Here is a 24,032-nt window from a genome sequence, read left to right on the forward strand (position 1 = left end):
CTGTGGAGGAGGAGCGAGACCAGGCCCGCCTGGGACGGAGGATCCCGGGCCCCAGGACCGCCCTCGGCACAGCCGCAGCCGCGGGCGGCGACTGTCATGGCGGCCGGGCCCTGCCGCCCTTTGCCCGCGCACTGCGCGGCTACCGCCCCTCATTGGCTGGCTGCGTCAGGCGACGGGGATTAGCCAATCAGGCGTCGAGTTGAGGGGGCTTTGTTCTCTGCAGAGCTGAGGCGGCAGCTGGCGGCGGGGAGGTAGGCGCGGGTGCTGGCCAGGCCAGGCTTTCCTCTGGCCCAGCCCTCTATAAACGGGACAAGAGAAATTTATGTAGTTAGAATTTACCTTTATAAAAGTGCGTGGATACCCTGTGTGCACTATCAGTCACAGGCTGTTAGCAACGCAGTAAAGCACTCTGCTTTTAGAAATGCTGACAGGAACTTGCTAGAAAAAAATTTGGAATCAACATAAGTAAGTGTTAGAATATTTTTTTTCCAATATTTATTGTATGTACTATAACACAAGCCTTCAATTCACCTTATTCCATTTCCTCAGCTGTGGGAGTGCGAGGTTTTAAGTTCTGAGTCCTGTGCTCCCAGTGCATTACAGGAGCCCTGTGGTTGGCTGTAGTCTCTGACTGAGCTGCGGCCCACTGAGATAATTAACTACCTGAAAGTGGTTAATCAAAAATCATGCTGAAACTACAAACCCTTCCTTTTCTTGCAGTTAATTGAGCGAGTTCTGTAGTGAGTTGGCTTGTGTCTCTGTAGGATCAGTTAGATGTAGTGGCGGCTGTTCTAGATGAGAGATGAGGAGAGGAGATGGGACTTGCAGGGTGTACTGGACTTGTGGAGGAATTTGCCAAAGAACACTATTGATGCAAGAAATGTATATGACTTTAAGGGTAGAGTGGTGAAGTGCTTGGAGAGGACGTGCACTGGTGGTTACTAAGTGTACAAATCCCAAGTTAAGAAAATCCCTTGAACTGAAAATGGCTGGAGTCTGGGAGAGCATGAGGGAATTCCTATACAGGCTTGCCCTGTTCTCGCTTTTCCCTGGGTATCTGTTAATGGCAGCTATTGGAGACAGGGAGAACCTTGATGTGAATCAATATGGCTGTTCTCAAATTCTCTACAGGGAGTTTTTGCTTGCCCAGCAGTAACCTCAGGCTACAGATTCTGCTAACAGGAAAGGAAACATAGCATGAAATGATACATGAGACCGAACAGTGGCTCTTTATCAGAGTACCTACTGGGAATGCCATTCTCTGCTCTCAGGCAGAATGTTTCTTCCATTCTCCCCGAGATTGTTTTTTAATCATTTTAGTACTGAGCATTTTCAGTTTCTCTAGCAAGTGGAGGTTCTCTGACCCAAATGACTGAGAAAAAAATTACTATAAAAAGCTGAAGAGACTCCAGAATTACAAAGGTTGCTTAACCGCTAAGGGAAATTGCCCTTACAAACAAGCAGCCGTTAAGCATCCCAAGTTTATACAAGCAGCAAAGCCTTTCTAAAGTAGATCCATGATCTAAGTCACCAATGTCCCACTGAAATTAAAGGGACTTGTCTTCTTTTATTACCTTAGCATAAGATAAACAGGAGTTTAAGCAAATCTTGCACCAGCCCTGAAAAAAAAAAATGGAAAAAACCTGACAACTGTACTTCCAGTGTTTTCACTTTTATTTCCTTAGAACCACGTTAGTGTATCTTTCTTTAAAATTCACAGTACAAAACCACTGCATATCTGAAAAGGCAAACTTCTACTATCCAAGTGCACTACAGATGCTCTGTTCACTATTCTACTCTGTATGGCTGTGTGTATTCTTTAAAACTAATCATGCGTTTCTGAACTATAAAAAGCAGTAACCTCAACTCAGAAAACAAAGCTCTTGTAAATAGGTGCTTCAGCAGGAAGAATTCCACTTGTTTTCTTCACTCCTTTCTTACCAAGTTTCTGAAGTGTATATACATGTTAATTACAGTGTCAACAAAAATGTGATTTACATTTCTTAGCTGCTTACTTTAGTAAGACTTTTTCAAGGCAAACTAGCAATACTTGATTTTTAAAAATCTATGTAATATAGAGTCTTTGTAGAACTGTAAATTGGTTCACGGTTTCATTATGAAGAGGACCTCTGAGCAAGTATTTGATGAAATATAAACCAATTCTTCTAAATAGTTTCCAGATGATAAGCACTTTCTGGATGATATTTATAAACAGTTACACTGTTGCATGTCTGTAAGTACAAAACAATTTGTCTGTAGTCCAGATTTTGCTTCTTATAATAGAATTTTAGCAATATTTAATTTTAATGAAAGTAAGAAACCAGCATTAGTTGGACACAAGTAATTTAATCTTGAATACAACAGTAACAAATACACAAATGTATCTACCTAAGATTTGGTTTCACCTTTTCATCTACCTCATCTGGAGTATCATCATTAACATGTCGGACAACCAAGTTATACGGTTCCTCCTCCAATGTCTCTTCATCTGATTTCTGTTCCTCCTCCAAAGCCCATTTGGGACGTTTGTTTCCCGTGGAGGAGACAGGAGAATGTCCTCCATCTAAATCATCAGGGATGCTGTCAAAATTAGTTTCTGCTAGACATTTATGGCACAGTCTGTAGCGTCTTGTTCCTTGCTGAACAACACATCCTGTTAGTTCAGTTACGTGACGCTTGCATTTTCTGCAGATCAGTTTGCCAGCTTGATGTATCTAAAGAGATTTAAAATTTGAAAATGTCAGTGTTCATCCAAAAGCAGATTTTTTTAGGAAAATAAATTCACTGAATCATTCTTAAAAAAAAAATTAAAATTTAAAATACAATTTGTTGATTTAAATAATAACTAAAGTTGATGTGCAGCTAGGCAGCTTTTCTGGTATTAGTTCTGGAAATGACCAAACAGCTGGTACCAATGAAATCCTGTGGTGTGTTTTTTTTCTAAGCTGAACCTCCAACTGAAATGGCGTACCGTTTGGAAGTGGTTACGTAAATGCTCCAGCCGGGTGAACCTTTTCCCACATGCTTCGCAGGGGTATGGTCGCTCCCCTGTGTGACACCGAAGATGACGCTTGAGGTCTGCGCGTCGTTTCACCGTGTGTGTACAGAAGGGGCATTTGAACCGCATCCGAGGTAGGTCATCTGTTATAGAGAAATACAGGTATAATGACAAATAGCAGTAGTCTTTCTTTATGTAGTATGATTATTTTTCAGCTTAAATAAGCAGCAGTTCATTTTTCCCCTGGTCTGTCGCTAAATAGGAGAAAACCCAAAATATAATACCCCAAAACAGTATTTCTTATAGAACATGTGAAATGGCCATTTGATAGTGTATTCTTTCTTACTCGGGGTATTTTTCAGACGTACAGATGATCATAAATACATAGCTATTTTACATAGTCATCACATCTGACTTTTCCATCAGCTAACAGTTCATAGCTTTGACATTTATAATTTCTATGTAATATACTAGGATGACCAACCACAGTCTTAAAAATAGGCAATTATAATAAAATACAGGTATGTTAGTTTCCAAAGCAATGCACATAAGAATACACCTGTCAACTTTATTCCACCATCTCAGGCATGTGCTGTCAGTCTGTCAAGAGCTTAGATGCTTTATGTAGTGTGGCTAGACAGTCACCGAGTTTGGGCTGGTCTGGACCTTAATGGAAATGCAGCATCCCGCCAGTGACTGGACCTTCTCTAGTGAATTTAGGTTGAATGCCTCTATTACTGCTTGGTACTGGGGATCTCATGAGAGAAATTCAGTCCTTCAGGTCCCCAAGTCAATTACAGTTCTTGAGGCTTCATTAAACTCTGCTTGGGTCCAAATAAATCTGGCATGTATTGCTTTAACTTTACAGAATACCTGGGGCAAGCTCTCTGCTTCCAATTCTCATGCCCTGTTCTGGCTTCAAAGTCTCTAATTCTGTTAGGTATTAGCATAGAGCAGATAAATAACCTGCAAGTCTAGCCATCGTTTTGGTTTTCCTGCAGCCATACAAATTCTCTCAAAAAGATCATCTGAATTCTTCCAGATAAAGACAAACTTTGCAAAACCATATGTATTTTTTACCTTCATTCCAACTACTCATTACACCTAAAATTGTAGGCATTGAGGTGTACAGTTCTTCTGCCTTTAATTCCATGAACTCGGGAGTTCTTGAAAGTTCTTGTTCTAGCTGAGCCACAGACCACCTCTTCGGTATCACTTCTGATTCATGATTATATCCGTAATCATCGTGATCGACATCATTCTCGGCATCAAATTCAACCTCCTCTCTAACCCGAGAGATGTGGCTGGAATCTGAGGCACTGCAACCTCCACTGGCCCGCTCAACTTTGTTTGATTTATACTGCGCAAAATCACGGGTCTGTGACAGCCCTAGGTGCTTTCGGCGCTTTCTTGCCGAGCCCTGTTTTCTGCCTCTTTTTGCTAGCTGTGTTTCTGCCCGCTGCAGAATCACCTGTGAGGACAGGTAGCTGCTGTAGCTACTCCAGGAGTTTTCATTCACCGTATTAGCCTTTTCATCCGGGATCGAATAGGAACGCTTGGGGTTGCTCTTTGCTTTCCTTCTTGACCGATAAAGAGACGGGTGGGCAGGTTCACTGTTTGTACTTTTGGCCGAAAGGCTGAGGTAATGATCCTTTTCCTTTTCATTAATATCTAGCGAGGACTTAATGAATGTCTTACAGACATTAAGAATGTCTGTCATCTGCAGATAGCTAGCAGCTGACATTACTTCGATCACATTCTGGCCAGTTAAAGACAATATGCCTGAATACACGAAGTCCAGGATGACCATAAATGTCTCTGGAGAGAAGACCTCAAACGTCGCTATTGTTGGCTGACTCGTCTCCTTCGAGCTCTGCGAGAGAAGCATTTTGAAATAGCCGCTGCTGGCAAACAGCACATTGCGATGTGCTTTGAAGACCTTGCCCTCCACCAGGATATTGCAGTCGCAGAACAAGTCTTGCTTACGCTGTTCGTTCAGCTGCTCTAGGAGGTGGAACTGATGGGAAGAAATCTCCATTCCAGTCAGGGAGGCAGAGGAAGGCGTGCTCTAAAGTAAAAAACAAGTACAACCATGACAATCTAAACTGATGTTAGGGAATCCTGCTTTAAAGAGATGAGCTCTATTTTTAAAAACATCAAAATCAGGCATGTTTATCTCTAAGCTCCCGGCAACCGCTACCCCGCATAAACAAGGTGAGAGAAGAAACTTAAAACTCTAGAAGAGGTGCAAAGATGCCTTGGCAGGGTTACGGCATATCCTGGAAGAATTAATATTACATCGATGAAGACGTGAATGGCTCACAGACTGCGAGTGGGCCCTTGTGCCGCGGGGAGAGCGCTGCTGGCAAGTGCGTGCCCGGGGCCGGTCCGCTGTGGGGCTGTCTCCGCCGGAGCGCAGCGGGCCCGCACACGGGGCGGCGGCAGCGCCCCGCAGCCCTCCCGGCCCGGGCTGCCCCGGTATTGGCGGAGGCCGCCGTCACTCACTCGCTCGCCCGGCCGAATTGGCCGCTCGGCCCGCAGCAGCCCGGGACGCCCGACGGCGCCAGACCCGCCCGCCAAAGCGCGGAGGCGCCTCCCGGCCCGAGCCCCGCGGGCAGCCGTCCCCGCTCCCCGCCGCTCCCCTCCGCCCGCGCCAGCCCAGCCCAGCCCAGCCCCGGTGCCGCTCCGCGGGAGCTCCCCGCCACGCTGCCGCGGGCGCCCGGCGCAGCCCCAGCCGCCCCGGCCGCGGCCGCCCCCGCCTGCCGCCTCCCCGCGCTGGCAGCGCCCCCGCCGCGGCCCCCCCGCCGCCCGCTCCCGCGCAGCCCTTTGTTGCCGCGCCTGGCTCCTTCCAGCCGCGCCCGGGGCTGCAAATGGCGCCCGCCGAGAACGCTGTGCAGCCCGCGGACCGAGCGGCTCTCGGGGGCAGCTGCCAGCGGGCCGGCGCGCACGGACCCCGGCGCCCGCGGGGACTGCGGAGCCCGGCGCCGTCCCGGCAGCAGCCCGCTCCCAGCCGCCTTCAGCCCTGTCGCTGTGTACAGCACAACCGCCGCTCACCGGCTGGTCCTGGGGCGGGTGTCGCTGAGCCGAGGGGAGCGGGCGGTGGATGCGGGGTCCCCGGCCCCGCGTCGGGGCTCGCCGTGGCTGGAGGTGACGCGCTGGTCCCGCAGCCCCGAGCCCTGGAAGCCCGAACGTGAAACAAAAGGTATTTGCTGACGTGGGCGTTGGACAGAGACGCCCGAGGGCTGGGGACACAATTAAAGGGGCAACGCACCGATTGCAGGCGCAGCCCAGCGGCTTCCTCTGCCGGATAGCCCTGCAGCCGGGGCCGCTCGCCTCTTCTCACACCCACATGCTGCCCGGGAGGCCCACTGCCTCACCGCGGACAATGCGTTGTTACTGTTAAAAGGCCAGTCTGGGGATCTTTGTATGTGGTAGGAAGGTGTCACCTGAATGGGAAATATCTCTAGTTCTGTGCCATAGGATATATTGCATTACTCAATATAGCAGCATTTGTATAGCCAGTAAGTTTTGTATTCTGGCAATGGAGATAATCCTAAACCAAAGTACTGCAAGTAGGAGTGCAATGCCACAGATTGTCCTTCTTTTCCCTTCTGTGTTGAAAATCAAAGCAGGATGCCCGTTGGAAGACAAGACACTTTCAATCCTGTGCCTGTTAGAAGATGAGCCACTTTCAGTCTTGTTCCTTGAGATCATTGAATAATTTTGAGAAGGGACCTCTGCAAGTCATCTGCTACAGTCCTTTCCTCAAAGCAGGCTCAGAACGTGGTAAAAGAACAGTTCCCTACTTGCACAGTAAAAAGTGTGAAGTTGGAGCGTGGCAGAGAACTTCATTAGTATTTAATTTAGTACAATAGCTAAGCCAAGATACAGAAATTTTTTTCTGTCCACTCCTCCCAGTTTTTCCTTAAAGTTCTTTGTTCTGCGCTGCTACTGTTTAAAATTCTGGATGTACCAAAAAAGATGCCTTGGTGCATTTCAAGAGTTAAATATGATGAATGGTTATGCTAACTCCAGTGTGGGAGGTTGTTTTAACTTGAACAGTATAGAAAATACTTAACTAAATGGCATTATAAGCTTAGCTTAGTGGCTTATCAGCCATCATTATTATAGCCGTCACTCAACAGACATACAGACTGTTGGTATAGATTTATACCTAATGGGAAAAGTACACTGAAAGTCTGGAGGCACAGGCTGGATGATTTTAAGATCCTTTTCTTCAAAACTCAACCTTTTGGGCAGAATTAGAGAATTTTTCGTCTACTACTTCATTCTCATACACGTTGTCTTCCAACTAACAGCAACCTTTAAATTGATTTCTGACTTTCACCAATGTTCCAGAAAAATTAAGAAGCAAGTGTTGGAATGTCTGTACTAGAACACTGAACTACTCATACAATTCTACTGTACTTATTAATGTAGAAACAATAAAATACAGAATTAATTATTTGGACTCTCTGGATTATATTTTACATTTCTCTGTCTTGCAAATGGTTAGAAGTCCCCACTGCCAGCTTGACCAGATTACATAGATACTGTCCTCAGCAGTCCACTGAAGTAGTTCCTTACGAATTTGTAAATGCATTAAATAAAACTGTAAACACACGTGCTTATTCCAGTCTGACTGGCACTATCTTTAGCCTCAAAGCTTCGATTAAAATATAATTTTAAAAAGCCTTTTTCTAGGATAAATCCAACTAAACAATTTTAGCTGTAATCCTCAATGCAAATCTCAACTCCACTAGCCCCCAGCAGTTAAGGTTTTAGATAAACATTCAACTACCTAGCACTGTTGTTGTGCTGACAGATGCTGATTGCTAGAGGGGGATCCTGGGGTCTGGGCACAGTCATTGGCTCAGCTGGAGCCAGTTGGTAGGTCAGGCATTTTTCAGCTAAACCAAGGTCCATGTAAATAATAAACGGGGCTGAAGATAGTGCTATTAGCCCCTGTGTAGGCGATCTGAAGTTCAAAGCCAAGTATTTCTGCAGACTAAGAGACCAAAATATAAGTAGACATTGGCATTGCTAGGTAATGGGATAACCTCTGATAGTGACCAGATGCTTCAGGGAAGAAGTATGTTCCATAATTTAATATCCAACAGATACTTCTTTTTTTTTTCCTAAGTTACTGAGAAATGGAGGGGGATCCCAAAATCCTGGAGGGTGGAGTATTTCTTCTGAAGAGCCAGGAGTGAAGAAAGGATGATACATGCAGCAGTGTCAGTCCTCTGCTAGAGATCTCTGGGCTTACAGATACTTTCAAAGCTCACGCTAAATATTTTTGCCTTTTTTTTTTTTTTTTTTATCTCAATTCTTTAGAACTGGAATAGAATATATACCAAAAGGTTGGAAAGGGAGATTCATTCTGAGGTTGTTTCGGGGGATCTGCTTTTATAAATTATTAATTTTGGAAAAAAAACCCAAACAAAAAAACCCCACAGTTGAACCTTTAAGATAAGGACAAGTGTCATTTTGGGGGATAGTAAATACAGAAGTTTAGATAATTTAATGGAAAACAAAATAATGGGATATGATGTGAAGGAGAAAAACTAATAAAGTCATAGGTTTATGTAGCAGGTAGAATTCTGTAAGAAATACCTGAAAAGGGTGAAAAAAAAAAAGATTTTTAATTCAGTGTTTTAGCCTTTGAAAGGATGGCAAGATAATTATCAGAAAATAAGGACAGAAAATAAATGTGCGACACTAAACAGAGAATGATGAATCTGTGTCTTCACTCTCGACTGTGGTTTTGTGAACACTATGATAAACACAAGCCAAGCAAAAAGAATCACGGAATCATAGAATTGTTCAGGCTGGAAAAGACCTTTTAAGATCAAGTCCAACCATTAACCAAGCACTGCCAAATCTACCACTAAACCATGTCCCCAAGAGGCAGGCTTTCAGTGACAGCAGAGAGCAAAGGACAGATGTTAGGATTGCACAGAAAGTAACGAGAGGTATACAAGAGGAATGTCTCTTGAAGTGGACATCCCTCCAACGTTAGTCAGATGAAACAAGGCATGGAAAAGCAAGTGATGAGAGGCTGATGTACTGAAAACCAGTGAATAATCAAAACGTGCATTAAGAAGTAGTATTTAAGAGCAGTCAGAGCAACATGAAGATGAAAAAAGTACAAGGCAAAAATAATAATAAAAAGCAAACCCCAATTTGAGAGGAATTACAAAACTGTTGGTCATAGGGGAGCTGTGAATGTCTCTAGTCCCACCTCCAGCAGGAAGGCAGCCAGCCCAAGATCAGATCCAGATGAGATCAGCCATGGCTCTGTCCAGCCAAGTCTTGAACACCTTCAAGGACAACCATCTCCGAGGCTGCTTTCTGAACAGCCCATTCCAATGCTGCACTACAACTTAAACCTCTATTAGTAGACATCAATACAGTTCCATACAGCCTTCTCTAGCATTTAAGGATAAAATCAGCGGTTTTTTAAATAAAAAAACCCCAATCTTGTAACCTGACAAAGTTCTAAAAGCAACACATTCACATCAGTTAATTGTCAGGGAATTTAAATTCTGTGGGAACCCTATATGGTCTTTACTTTCCTCCTTGAAAAGAAAGAAAATGTTACTTCTGCTAATGAGCGGTATATGATCCTAACAGAAACATGAAGACGACAATCATCAGAGGCAATGCAAGAAGATGAGAAGAAAGCAAACAGGATTACTTTCATTTAGAGAAAAACAAGCAAAATATATGACAGGCTATGTAAAATGAAGGACGTAGAAAATAGAAGGCACTTAACATTTATCTCGTCTTGCAATACAAAAATAAGGGAACAACTGAAATTAAGGCAACAAATGTAAAAATGGTAACGTCTTTAAAATACAAAACATAATTGACCTGTGGGAATCGCAGTTGAGCTAAAACTCCAAGCTTAATAAGGTACTTCAAAAATTACTACAGATATCTAGTTATGCTACTAAGAATAACAATAACATATAAAACCAGTATAAACCCTTATTTGCCAGGCAAATCAACAATTAATCTGCCTATATTTAAAAAGTAAATGTCTTCACATGGATAGGTTGTTCCACTTGCCCATTTATAGCCACTTCACATCTTTTTTCTGAAGCATCTGGTCCTCAGTATTCTTAGATTTATGGCATCTAATTAGATTGAGTATTGATCCAAAAACAGCGTTGCTCCTAAAAACGCCCCCACTATTAAGAAACACTTAATAGTCTCACCTTTACAGATGGCAGGTAAGATTTCGGGCCTAGAATGACAATTTATTTTCCCCTCCCCTTAATCCATCCCCAAACACACACACAGACTAATCCCAGCCACTTTGTATTCTGGTACAGCAGGCACTGATACCTAGAATTTATTGTGCATACTGTTTAATGTAAAGGGAAATGGAAAAATCTATGAAATCTGATTTCAGCAAGCATTTTCTCTTGAAATTTGATCGAAGTCATTCCATATTCTTTTATAGATTTCTTTGTTCTATATTTGATTTAGTTAAGGTTGCTCAGGAATATTTCTTAGCCATTTAATAATATGCATTTTAGGAGTAATAAGCTCCAAGAGATTAACCAGCTGTTTTCACATCAAGTTGACTTCGTGGACTGCTGACCAAAGCGTAACATAAAATCGAGGCAAGTTAAGTTTCATTCGGAAAAGATGTTTTTATATGGGTGATCAGAAAGTTTTGTAAGTTCCTCCTTCCATGCACCTCCCCAAGTCTAAGCCAATGGATGATAACTTTAGTAAAAATGAAACACCACTTCTGATCTCCTTAGAACATACAAGCAGGCTGCTTCTTGAGAGCCTGCAACATTGAGGGGAAGGGCACTTAATGCTTATGCTGTGAACTTAGTAGGAAGCACCTGAGCTGTCATTTAAGAGACCTGTAGGCTGGCCATCTGCAGCCCGGAATGAAAATGCTGCACTCTCTGGTAATGATGATACTAATAAGGCTATACAGTTTTTACACAAATAAAAAGAAAACAGTGACTTTTTAGCTGTCCCTGGGAAAGAGATTATATAGTATATATATATGGGATTGTTCTGTAGTTAATCCCTGGTTTCAGCCAAACATGCTTACAAAATTGTAAAAAGAGGAAAAAAAATTTTCTAAGCTTAAGCCTATACCCACTGAGTTCAGTGATTGCAGGATGAGGACTGCATTAATACTGAGGTCTGTCTAAGAAAATGCAGAGTAAAAGCACTCCAGGTGCATACTTCTGCTCCTGTCCTGGTCAAGTGCTGGTCAAGATAAACTAAGTAACAAAACAAGGTGGCTTATTTTGTTACAGAAGTAAACTTTCTTCACCATTAAGTCATCCATCTCCTGTAGTCTAATTGTAGGCAAAATTACAGAAATATGGTGTCTAGGACTTCCAGTACAACTTATTCTCGTTGGCATATAGTACAGACTGAAAAAGGTTAAAATGTATTCTCTTGGTGACCGAATGATTCTGGGAATACATAAATTGATAATGACTCCATCTTAAAACTCATCAGTTTAAATTGAGTACAGGTCAATACAAACAGGAGTAGTCAATGGTTTCAGATGGAAAAATCTCATCAGTTCCACTTCTAATGATATAGTATATATACTGTACAAATTGTTCTGGCACTGTTATTGTACCAGATAATGTGCTATATAAATAAAACGGGACAAAGAGAGAAAACAACAGCTGAAGTAACTTTGGAAGGATTGTTTCCTTCACGTTGGCGTGGAGAAGCTGACGCTGCCATTGGCAATGCTGTGGATGCAGAATTACCAGTCATGTCAGCCTGGCATTTTTGAGAGGTTTTTAAGGGGGAAAAAAAAAAAAAAGAGAAAGAGAGAATTTTACTAATGCTTATTAAACCATAGCCCAGTCTGAGTTCCCAGTTTTCAGAATGAATGAAACATCTACTGACATCAACTAATGATTCATTATTGTAATAATTTTCTTTCTGATGTGTTGACTAGGACTAGTATCTCTGTGTTTATTTTCTTGTAAAGAAACTGGTCTTGAATGAATGACCTGCTAAAGAATCTCCTTATTCTAATAAATTTTACAAGAAAGTGCTTTTCCAGATGAATGTGCTAAAACATTTTATATGCTTTTTCTTAATTAGCTGCCTTTTTTCCTTATCATAATACAAAGACTTCATGACATTTTGTGGAAGATTATCTTAATTTCTGAATCCTGAAGAGACGTGGATATTCTGCTGTGTGGGGTATTTATACTTTATCAACAAATGATAACACATACAAACCCTACATCTCTACAAGTTTAACAAGTGGGCAATTTACAGTGCTGTGTGATTTATTTTTTTTTAAAGTATTTAGATCTCACTCCCTTGAAAGAGGTTTTGAAGTGACGCATTGTCTACTATAAAAAGTTATCCATGTAATACTTCAGTTCCTTATTCATCCATTATTTCACTTAAGGATGGATTATTTCTAATGAAGCAAAGCATGGGTATTCTCATAACAAAACTCAGAATGGACTCAATGGCATGTCCATAAATACATGCAAGTCTGGACCTGTCCAAGAGAAACCAGTATGTCTTTGTATGCTTAACAACAGGCTGGTGGAGGGCATATGGTCAAGACAGTACATTCTCCCTCTTACGCGAAATTCCTACTTCTTGTCTTGCAACTACCTAATATTTGGTTTTACTTCCTTTTCGTCCGCTTCATCCTCACTGTCATCAACTTGCTGAATGACCAAGTCTGTTGACCCATCCTCCACAATCTCCACGTCTGATCTGTTGTCTTCCCCATAGTGCCACCTGGAATCCTTATCCCCATCTTGTGGAAATTCAAGGGGTGCTTCAGCCTCCAAGTCAATGCGAATACTGTCTATACCAGCTTCAGCCAAACACTCATTACAGAGTCTGTAACGTCTCGTCCCCTCTTGGACCACTTGTCCTGTCAGCTCAGTCACGTGGCGTTTACATTTTCTGCAGACAGGCTTACAAGCCTGATGAATCTGGGAAAATGGGAAAATCAAAATTAATAGATTTGATAATTATCCACAAAGAAGTGTCTTTTAAGATGGCAAAAAGTATGGCTGGAGTAACAAATGGTAGCAGTAACTCATTTTGAGAGACAGCATTCAAATGTTAAAAATTAAACTATCATGGACGCTGTAATTGCCCTCTTAAGCTGTTACAGGACTTGCATAGAGCAGTACCTTTGCGAGCCATCAATTAACAAAGAAATCCATCCCCTTTCATACAAATTATGCTTCAAACTGACTTCAACAAAACCAAATTAATTTTCTATTACCTCTTCTTTACGGGATTCAATATATCAACCAGATACACCTGTGCTGTATTTAAGTACACTGAGAGATTTACACATTAAACAAATCATGCAGTTACTAAAAATACATACTGTTCGAAAATGGCTACTTAGGTGATCTAGCCTGCTAAATCTTTTCCCACATGCCTCACAAGGGTAAGGGCGCTCTCCTGTATGACAGCGAAGGTGACGCTTTAGGTCTGCTTTTCTTTTCACCACATGAGTGCAGAACGGGCACTTGAACCTCATCCTGGGCAGATCATCTGTTAGAATATAATGTGATTTAAAAAAATAAGTTCATTAAGTCATAACACGTCTAGTCATGTAATGCTCTAGGAAAAGGCGTTCTGTAAGCAGAACAGCAAATCACTTCTATTAAAAAAATAACATCATAGGTCTTTCCAAGCACAAATATCTTCTGTTTTCCTGTAAATTACACAAGAGTGCAACAAAAGGAGTGGACTGTCAGCTATATTAAAAAGAGCACAAAACCATCCCAAACGATATTAACTTAAAAGTGCAAGGCAAAGCCGTAGACACTGAACATTATGTATTTTGAAAGGCTAGTTTTAGTAAACCAGCTACTTCAGTAAGTCAAAATTATTCAAAAATAAAGAGTTACCAACTTTCCAAACTTCCATTTCTGGGCAATACAGATGTCTTTTTTGCAACTGTACACTCGTTCAGTAAAGCACATTTTCTCAAGGACAGAACAGCCAACTTGCAGATGACTGTGCGCCCACAGGATCAAAACAAACTTACCTTCAGCCCAGCTTCCCATGACACCCAGGATCGAGGGCATGCTCGCGTACTGCTCATCAGCTTTTGAAGACTTCGATTTACTGGAAGAACGGGGTGATTCATGCTCCTGCTGTGACACAGCCAAGCTCCTTGGCATCACGTCGGACCCTTGGCTGTACTGGTACCCCACATGAGGGGATTCAACTTCTGGTTCGATCTGAACTTGCTCCTCAGACTGAGCAATATGGCCAGCGGGCTCGGCAGCCCTGTCCTCCAGTTTGCTTGATTTATAGTGAGGAATGTCAGAAGGCTGCTGCAGTCCCAGGTGCCGGGATTTCTTTACGGAATCCTGCCGTTGCTCATGTTTGGACAGCTGCTGCTGGGCATTTCTTTGAGAAGTTGGATAGTAGCTGAAATTGCTCCAAGAGTTTCCACCCATCATACATGTCCCTTGGTCTGAACTCAAGTGTGAATGCGGCGGGCTGCTTTCTGCCCTCCAGCCGGAGTTGTACAAGCAAGATCGGTCCACCCCGTTTGAATTTACATCTTTGTCTGACAGACTGAAGTAGCGATCCTTCTCCTTCTCACTGATGTCCAGCGATGACTTAATGAACGTTTTACACACGCTGATAACATCGGTCATCTGAAGATAGCTAGCAGCCGACATGACTTCAATGACATTTTGACCAGTGAGGGACAGTTTGCCTGAATACACAAAATCTAGAATAACTGTAAATGTGTCAGGAGAAAATGCCTGGAAAGTAGCTGTCGTCGACTGACTTGTCTCCTTCGAGCTCTGCGAGAGGAGCATTTTGAAATAGCCGCTGCTGGCAAACAGCACATTGCGATGTGCTTTGAAGACCTTGCCCTCCACCAGGATATTGCAGTCGCAGAACAAGTCCTGCCTGCGCTGCTCATTTAGTTGCTGCAAGAGGTGAAACTGGTGAGAAGAAATCTCCATTCCAGAAAAAATGCAATGAAGCGTCAGTCTAAAAAAATAAAGAAAATAATTATTCTTGACTTCAGCCTCAATTCAACTCAGCCAAAGATGTCAGACCCAATGTTACAGAGATCTTCACAAATAATCTTAATTATTTGAATCTATGAATGCATTGAAATTACAGTATGCACAACCATACACTCTTTTCCCAAGAAGAGTGATGCGAGAGCCGAATCGGTGCACATTATTTGGCAGACACGTGCGAGCTACAGCGACGGGCATCCCGTCCCAGGGATACCGGGTGGATGTGTGCGACCCGCTGGCAGCCGCCTGCCAGTGCCCGGTGCGGCGGGCAGCCCTCCAGCTGCTGCGGCCGAGGCCCGGCTCCGCGCCGGGAACTGACGGCCCAGCACCGCCCCGGCCCGGCCGGGCTCACACCGCCAGGACCAGAGACGGGACTCGGCGGCAGCGCCCCGCAGCCCTCCCGGCCCGGGCTGCCCCGGTATTGGCGGAGGCCGCCGTCACTCACCCGCCCGCCCGGCCGAATTGGCCGCTCGGCCCGCGGCAGCCCGGGACGCCCGACGGCGCCAGACCCGCCCGCCAAAGCGCGGAGGCGCCTCCCGGCCTGGGGGCCGCGGGCGACCGCCCCCGCTCCCCGCCGCGCCCGCGCTCCCCGCCGCTCCCCTCCGCCGCGCCGCGCCGGGCGCGCAGCCCGCAGCCGCCCGCGCCAGCCCAGCCCCGGTGCCGCTCCGCGGGAGCTCCCCGCCACGCTGCCGCCGCCCGCTGCCGGGCGCCCGGCGCAGCCCCAGCCCCGGCCGCCCCAGCCCGCCGCCTCCCCGCGCTGGCAGCGCCCCCGCCGCGGCCCCCCCGCCGCGCCCCCGCCGCCCGCTCCCGCGCAGCCCTTTGTTGCCGCGCCTGGCTCCTTCCAGCCGCGCCCGGGGCTGCAAATGGCGCCCGCCGAGGACGCTGTGCAGCCCGCGGACCGAGCGGCTCTCGGGGGCAGCTGCCAGCGGGCCGGCGCGCACGGACCCCGGCGCCCGCGGGGACTGCGGAGCCCGGCACCGGCCCTCGCCCGACCCTCGCAGCGAGGCCGCCTCCCGGGCCCTTTCCGCCCCCAGATCCCAACGCCCTGTCTGGCCTACCGGCGTGCTGGAGCCGCCGCTCACCGGCTGGTCCTGGGGCGGGTGTCGCTGAGCCGAGGGGAGCGGGCGGTGGATGCGGGGTCCCCGGCCCCGCGTCGGGGCTCGCCGTGGCTGGAGGTGACGCGCTGGTCCCGCAGCCCCGAGCCCTGGAAGCCCGAACGTGAGAGAAACAAAAGGTATTTGCTGACGTGGGCGTTGGACAGAGACGCCCGAGGGCTGGGGACACAATTAAAGGGGCAACGCACCGATTGCAGGCGCAGCCCAGCGGCTTCCTCTGCCGGATCGCCCTGCAGCCGGGGCCGCTCGCCTCTTCCCACACCCACATGCTGCCCGGGAGGGGATGTGGTGCCCCAGATGCTGCCTTCTCACACCTATAGGTGTAGCACAGGCCTTGATTACCCAATTTATTTTTTTTTTTCCTTTTGGAGCTTCCTCAGAAGAGGATGTAAGATATTTTTCTCTTCATATTTGTGATCTTCTGAAAAAGACGTGTCTGAAATCCCTGTACCTGAACCTCTCACCCTCTCTCACTTGAAGTTTGGTATCTTTCTCCTTCCTCTTCTTACCACCAGGGTCTTTTCTGTGCTTTTGACACCCTCGTTATTTCTCATAAATTTTTGTTTTCCCATGGGAGCCATTCTGCCTTCACTGTGCCCTTTGTGTCCTTTTTAGCTTTCTCTTCCACAAACTTAAGACATTCCATCTTGAAACAATTTACCATCCTTTCCCCCCTATAGCAAAATGGGAAAGACATCCAAACACTCTTTCTTTTTATAGTCAGAAACATTCTCCCAGTATATTGTATACATTTCTTTATTTTCGATTTATATGTATTTATATTATAACAGCGCTTTTCACCAGCTTAATTCCCCCTTTTTAATAAACACCCAAAGTTTTGTAGATTCTGTCTCTTTTCAAATGCAGACCACGCTTGTAGAATCTTTCATGAGATCCATTCTGCTTGCATAAGGCTCCACTCTGTACCTGACCAGCTTAAATTAATCATTCTTGAACATGAAAGCAATTGGAATTTACACAGTATTTCACATTAATCTTTTCAGTCCGCTGGGCAATGGTGTTAATTATCAACTGCAAACATTTCAATCTAATGTACCTACAACTAACCGGTCTTTTCCAGCCATGTCACATTGCTGGTCCGTAGTCATCCTCTGATTGGTGTCACTTGCACATTTCATGTAATTTATCTGGCTTTTACATCAAAGTCTAAAGAGTGTAATAGCAGAACTGATTCCAAAGTCAGCTGCGAGGACCATTAGCATCTTTGTCCTCATTGTTCCCATTTCAGGGTCACACAACGCAACCCTAGCGCCCAGCTTCTCACAGCTCCTCCTGTTAATTAATAGCGCACGCCTGCACGTGGCATACTGTATGCAGCCCCGGGGTCACTCATTTCAAAGAACATATACAGGAACCTGTCATGGCTTAGGCCGGGAAAAGGGAAATGAGAAATTCTACTGCAGCTTTGTACAGATGTCTGATGTCCCAATGAGGAAAAGCATGAAGCAGGTGAGGTAAATGGAAACCTATAAAATCATGAGGGGATCGATACGGACTGACTGTTCACTGCTTATTCCAGTGTAAGAGGAAGGGGATAGTAAATTGAGCTAGGAGGTGGCAGGGTCAGAGCAAACAAAAGGATGTGGCGCTTCACGTAACACATAGTTAGGCACTGGCATTGCTTGCCATGGGCTGCTATGGGTGCGAAATACGTGAGAATTACAGGGCTGTATGGTCATGAGAGTGACTTGAGAGCTATGTATAGAAATCATGGATTCACAGAACGGTTTGGGTTGGAAGGGCTCTTAAAGATCACCCAGCTCCCACCCCCCATGGGCAGGGACACCTCCCGCTAGCCCAGGTTGCTCCAAGCCCTGTCCAACCTGGCCTTGAACACTTCCAGGGACGGGGCACCCACAGCTTTTCTGGGCAACCTGTGCCAGCGCCTCGCCACCCTCACAGGGAAGAATTTCTTTCCAATATCTAATCTAAATCTCCTGTCCTGTACCTTTAGAATGTCCTGTGCCTTAGTAAGTCCGCAAGTCACAAATTGTAGGAGACTGGAAGAGTGTTCAGGTAAAAATATTGCTTGTATTCTTCCATAGAGCAACTGATTTTGACTCAAAAGTCTCAAGCTGGGGAATTTCATAGAATTTAGTTGATTGCCAACTAACATAAACTTTCAATTACTGATTCTGGTATTGAGAAAGAAAGATGACAAACAACTAAATTGCTTGGATTGCTTAATATAAACCAGAAAATTTACTTGCAGTATCAGGTTTTAATATCGCTTGAATTCATTCCTCTAAAGTTTGATTTTGCCTGTCAGTTCAACTAAGTAGCACCCCTTTTTATATAAAATTCTACATATTTTTTTCAAATCCATGCCTAAATTATTTCATCTGCTGAAAAATTCCTTTTGAAAAGAACTATTTGTAGGTGTTTGTTCTGTTTGACTTTGTTGACTTCTCAGGTAATTGGTACTTTCACTTGTACATCAGAGACTGCTCTGTAACAGATTGTAACAGCATTAATAGGACCTCAAGGGCTCTCCATCTGCTAGGAACAGGTAGTAGAATTTAAAAAGTAGGGGAAAAATGCAGTGATATCTAGAGTAGCTTAATTAGAATTTTTAAAGATGTTGCAAGTCCTTTACTCAGAGTACTTCAGAAACCTTGCCCACAAGTCTGCACAGTGCACCTAGGGACAGCCACGGAACAGACTGGCTTTCTCATATGTAGGGACTGATGTCCTGTTTTGCACACTAATACATCCTAAACAATCCACTGATTCCAGCAATTTCGGGTTTTAATCTAGTTTTTTTCTTTTGTGTTTCTAAATTTTAGAGTTACAGTTTGTAGCCAAGAAAGTTCCACTTGAAGTTGAGATACTGTTTGAGGAGTTTATCCAATGGGAATAAGTTTGGCAGCTATGTGGAGGAGGTGCTTCTCACAGCAGCAGGAGTGTTGCAAAGCAAGACTTAATAGTCTGCTTTTCAGAGAACAATTTGCAAATTACTTTAAAAAAATGACATTGTTAGTGCTGATATAAAAATTATTAACGTAAATTTTGCGTTGTCTCATTTGGGTTTTGGTAGTCAAATGTAATTAATAGCAAGAGCAGTTAAAAGATTTTAGTTTTCCTTAAAATAGGTGCTTCTTAAAAATCACAGACTTCAGTTATGATATATTTTCTGAATTTAAATATATAGTGATATTCCTTGCCAAAGAAAACTCAAGAGTGTATACTAGAACAACTGAAGTATCATAGTTCAAAGATTGACATGCATTGATTCATAAGATTGATTTGGCGGAGCTGTAATGGATTTTTCCCAAGTGTGTCAGCAAAGTAATACGCATTTACCAAGGGTTTTATTTTAAGTTTTGAAAACATAAGTAAAATTGTATATAACGTTGGGCTGAAGCAACACGATTCTTCCTTTTTCTACCATTGAAGAAATAGCTGCATTTTTTTCCACTGAATCAGAAATGTATCATACTTGGGAAATTAATTAGTTGCCCCCTCCCCTTTTTTTTCACACTGGATCTAAAAATGCATTTAATGAGAAAATGTGAACAGCAGGAATTTTAATCCATGCTCTTGCAAAAACTGTTGCTTTTAAAATAGTGTTATACCTCTTAAAGGAAAAGTAATTTTCTGAGAACATTTTTGTTTGTTTAAAAGCATTTGAGAAACTGTGCATGACATAAAAAAATATATATTTTTAGTAGTTCACAGGAGAGTTGCTGATTGTTCCATTTCAGAAAACTTTTCAGCATTACAGGACCTAATGCCATAAGGAATACAAAGTATGCAAGATAAGACCATATCCCCGTCATAACAAAAGAACTTTTTAAGTTATGCAGACGTGGTCTGGAGATAGGGGAATAAGACAGACACTAGAAGGTAATTAAGAATGAGATTACAATTTTCATCTAATACTCTCCCAGCTTATATTTGGCTTTATTTGTTTGCAGCAGCATCATCTTTACTGTCATCAGCTTTCTGCATGACAAAGCCAGTAGACTTGGCCACAATTTGGGTAGTTAGCTGTCCTCATGCAGATCCCGAGCTGCATCCTTGTTGTCTTCTAGTACAAACACAAGTGCTTGTTCAGCCTCCAGGCTAGCAGGAGATCACTTTGTTTTTCAAAATGACAAGGAAATCATGAATATCAAGGAAATCAAGGAATCTTCCATCTGCCAGTATGCCTAACTGAGCAGGCCATCTTCTAAACAACGTTTGCAACTTGGGCGGAGTCTGGGGTTTGATGGCAGTGTTAACAGGGGCAGCAGCTGTACAAGCATCTCGGTGTAGTTTGTCAGTAGTTTCATCTATATTAGGCCAAATCCTAATCCCACAGCAAAAGAATTAAATTACATACTTACTAGATATATTCTTACCTTCAACACAGCTTCCCTTAACACCTAGAATTGTGAGTCACTTAGACCTTGAATTCATTCTCCACAAACGATTAGCAAGCTCTTTGGCAATGTTTCATCCCCCTTGATTGCCCTGGTCTCCTGTTTTCTTTCTCCCACAGCAAGAGTCCTTTTCACCGGGGATGGTAACAACCCCATGGCCCTCAGAGTCAGGGAGACAAGAGCAGGGACGTATGCTCCGGTGCCCCACATCTTTCATGGAAAAAATGGGAAAAATGTATGCTTACTGTGAGATTAGTATTGATTTAATGGTTTCTGTTCTTTGTAAAAGAACCACGCTACATACAACAGTATAAACATATTTAGTACATACACAATTTAACATACAATAAAGACATATTCAGTAATGCGTGACTGTAGAAAAAATGTTACAAAAAGCACTCAAAGATGTGATCCTCACCCCTTAAAAAGGGTAAATTGCCTGTATGATGGTGATGCATGTTAATTCTCAACTTTGGTTCAATTTGTTTTTCTCTCTTCCACCCTGGCACATAACATCCATGGACATCTCGGCATCAGGACAGGTACACTTGCAGATCTGGCAGATTGCGGTAAAACATCAGTGCAATTCTGTATTACTGATCTGCAGAAAATGTGCAGTTATTATATCTGGAAAGGTCTGATGGGTGCACACTGCTCCCTGGATTGTGCTGGGAATCACCTGTAAAAGCTGCACAGCTGTCTTTTCTATATAGATCCACAATTCAGAACTCTACGCAATCCTTTCCCCCATGTAGAACTACTGATCCCAAATACCTGTGGAAGCAGAGCACCAGACATCAGTCCCTTCTTTCACTCCCTAGTGCTCCGCTTTCTTGCGAGCGGCGGGGAATAACACGCAGCTGACTCAGTATGAGTGATAAAGCATGATTCACTTTATTAGCCCAAATAGCTCTTATTTATACAGTGTATCTAATTATGCATACTCAGCAGTCTGTGATTGGCTAGAATCACTACCTACTCATTTTCATGGTCCTCCTACTTGCGGTTAGCTAGCTTACATAACTTCTTTATCTTTACTGCACATACCTCCTTAGAGTAGTTTGTGAAGCTTGTTAAGGTCGCGGTGTACTTGCAATTCTACAGCCATCAGCATAGCTGGCAATTTCAGCTGAGGCCTAGTCTTGATAGCACCCCGGTTAGATTCGGCTCTGCTTGTACAAATGCTCTAATGATCTGTGACCCTTCTCATCCAGCCATTCTCCAACACTTTCTCATCAAAATAATCTGCTTAACATTGAATACCATTTCTTCTTTGTTGTTGCCTTTTTTTTTTTTTTTTAGTACCCTTATTTTACTTGTACTGGAGCACTTTTTAAAAAGTCATAATCTGCTGTGTTTAACATTTCAGTAAACAACAAAAGAAGAGTTAATACAAAATTTAAAAGATGGACTTTCAGAGAATGCTGGGGTTACTGAATTTCACATACATCAGATTCAGATGATACACATGAAAATGTTACTGTACCAGTCAATATTTTAGGACAATTTACTTTTGATTGAACTACTCCACTGATCCGTCCAGAGGTACTGCATCAACTGGCAAGATTCCCACATTGGTTTTCAAAAGAGAAAAAGAAAGTCTTCCTCTCCTGCCTCAATAAATATACAGCATCTTTTTTAGTAATACAGTGCTGTTACTATACTGGCTTTCACCTGGATGGATCTTGGAGTGGGCTCGGAGATTTATGAAGGTCCTTGAATCTACCCATAAATCCATCTGCAGGATGGTATCTAAAAAAAGCAGGTTCTAAAACCAGGGCATCTCCTCAAAATGTTAACTCTTGGTTAGTTCAGTGAGTATTCTATTTTTTACTTTCACACAGGAGGTAAGAAGAATCCTCCAAGTCTCTTAAGACTGAGGTATTAAAAAATGTTTGTGATCTAGAAATAGCTGCTATAGCTACCAATAGCTATTATTTAACAACAAAATGTGTCCGTCTTGTGTTAGAAACACAAACAACTACAAGAAGAAAACAATTTCAAAGCAAACTTCCTATTTTTGTTTGACTAATACACACTGGCTTGGGTCAGCGCTCACATACCTTAGCTATTAACAACCAAACAAGACAGAATTTGAAAAATCAGTAGCACAGTCACTGGCTCTAAAATTATATTTGTGTTCATGTAATTGCCCTCCAATGCAAAAAGAAGCCAGCAGCTAAAAATTAAAGTAAGCCTTGCCACTGAAGAACTTGTAAGAATTTCTGAGACCTGATTTGGTTTCTAGTTCTGCTTAGATGTTACCCTTATAATTAGTCTCATGATTAATGGGACCAATTGTGTGTCAGAGCCTTTATAGGACCAGAGACTTAGCTGGTTACACTAAAAGCATGTAAGAAGTATGGAGTCGTGTATTTTGACAGTTAAAATATTTTGCATCTTGACTGGCAGTCCGAAGTTTAAAGTCTAATATATTGCCTTTGGATATTTGGGGATGGCGTTTAAAGTTCCTGTGTCCAGCACATTGTTTTGAGAGGTGATTTGGGGGTTTTTTGGGTATGTGTGTGTGTTTGTTTTGATTTAGGTTTTTAGGTTTTTTCCTTTCTTTTTAATTTACTAGTATCCAGACACCTGCCTATATCTATTCAATAAAAACCAAGTAAGTTGCTATATTCACTGGTTGTGTTTTGTTAAAAATGCTCTGCTAACCTACATAGCAGAGATGATGACATCTTAACTGTAACCCCAGACCTCAAAGCACCTCTGTGTGGGCATGCATACCACACACACGTGTATAAATGGAGCCACTGGCCAGGTTTTAACACCTTCACACCCTTTATATGATCATACATGCTACTAATATTTCTACATGTGTGGAAAAATCTGAATTTCAAACAATCCAACAAAAGGCAAAAACCAGACTGCCTTCAGTTATTTGGTTGACATGTTAGCAGCAGCCTTGAAGAGAAGAAAAGCAATTTTTATGTGCACATTAAGGGCACTGTCAACTTAAGTTGGATCAAAAATCTTAAATACTAACAAAAATGTTTTAATTATTTTTTAAAAAATCCTCAATAATAAACAAATTTGGAAATATGAATAATTTCCAGGCATTTCTGAAACAAATGTATAAACCTAAAGATCCCAATGAAACAAAGGTGAACAGATTTCACTGTTTGAATTAAAACAGTGAAAGAAAGAAGGGGTTATTAAATTTTTAATTGATTCAGGATATTCTAAATCAACAGATAAATAGATGTTTCAAATATCACAGTCTGTAAAAGGTTTAAAAAAAGTCTGTGAGATATGCAATATAATTTGAAATTATCTAGAAAGGATATTTGGGAGTCTGTTCCCCCCACCCCCATCCATTTTATTGTAGGCATTTAACAGCATTTCTTCTAGCTAAGATCAGTGACTGCTTCCCAGTTGCATGGATTTTTCTCACCCGGCATGAAAATCTAAAAGCTTTAAAAAGAGTTTAAAAAGTTAAGATGATTATAAAACTACAAAAATGGGTAAGGAA

The 24,032-nt window shown here is 43.1% G+C and overlaps 2 protein-coding genes across 3 annotated transcripts; both read right to left on the reverse strand.

The window, feature by feature from the left end:
• Positions 1–2,326: 2,326 nt before the first annotated feature.
• LOC308060117 (zinc finger and BTB domain-containing protein 8A-like) lies at positions 2,327–6,186 on the reverse strand. Its single transcript, XM_080378419.1, has 4 exons — positions 6,053–6,186; positions 4,079–5,066; positions 2,972–3,141; positions 2,327–2,714 (listed from the first exon to the last, which is right to left on the reverse strand). The coding sequence occupies exons 2-4, from the start codon at positions 5,034–5,036 to the stop codon at positions 2,385–2,387; spliced, it is 1,458 nt and encodes a 485-aa protein (XP_080234545.1). The 5' UTR covers positions 5,037–5,066; positions 6,053–6,186; the 3' UTR covers positions 2,327–2,384.
• A 2,441-nt stretch (positions 6,187–8,627) lies between these two features.
• ZBTB8A (zinc finger and BTB domain containing 8A) lies at positions 8,628–16,393 on the reverse strand. Of its 2 annotated transcripts, none has more exons than XM_080378421.1 (4): positions 16,104–16,393; positions 14,043–15,010; positions 13,428–13,543; positions 8,628–12,966 (listed from the first exon to the last, which is right to left on the reverse strand). In XM_080378421.1, the coding sequence occupies exons 2-4, from the start codon at positions 14,980–14,982 to the stop codon at positions 12,634–12,636; spliced, it is 1,389 nt and encodes a 462-aa protein (XP_080234547.1). In that variant the 5' UTR covers positions 14,983–15,010; positions 16,104–16,393; the 3' UTR covers positions 8,628–12,633. The 2 variants fall into 2 exon arrangements, with proteins under 2 accessions (XP_080234547.1, XP_080234546.1); XM_080378420.1 differs by having other exon boundaries at positions 13,374–13,543; positions 16,104–16,388.
• Positions 16,394–24,032: the final 7,639 nt, after the last annotated feature.

Source organism: Falco punctatus (assembly GCF_963210335.1).
Source record: "Falco punctatus genome assembly, chromosome: 3".
NCBI classification, from domain to species: Eukaryota; Metazoa; Chordata; class Aves; order Falconiformes; family Falconidae; genus Falco; species Falco punctatus.

Bases quoted from the DNA above. Each gene is read 5' to 3' on its own strand.
- ZBTB8A (XM_080378420.1), bottom strand. From the start codon at position 14,982: ATGGAGATTTCTTCTCACCAGTTTCACCTCTTGCAGCAACTAAATGAG. The intron at 13,544-14,042 runs GTAAGTTTGTTT...ATATTCTAACAG, and splicing joins CATGGGAAGCTGGGCTGAAG to ATGATCTGCCCAGGATGAGG. The intron at 12,967-13,373 runs GTATGTATTTTT...CCATTTTCCCAG, and splicing joins TAAGTAGCCATTTTCGAACA to ATTCATCAGGCTTGTAAGCC.
- LOC308060117 (XM_080378419.1), bottom strand. From the start codon at position 5,036: ATGGAGATTTCTTCCCATCAGTTCCACCTCCTAGAGCAGCTGAACGAA. The intron at 3,142-4,078 runs GTAAAAAATACA...TCTCTATAACAG, and splicing joins AATGAGTAGTTGGAATGAAG to ATGACCTACCTCGGATGCGG. The intron at 2,715-2,971 runs GTACGCCATTTC...AAATCTCTTTAG, and splicing joins TACGTAACCACTTCCAAACG to ATACATCAAGCTGGCAAACT.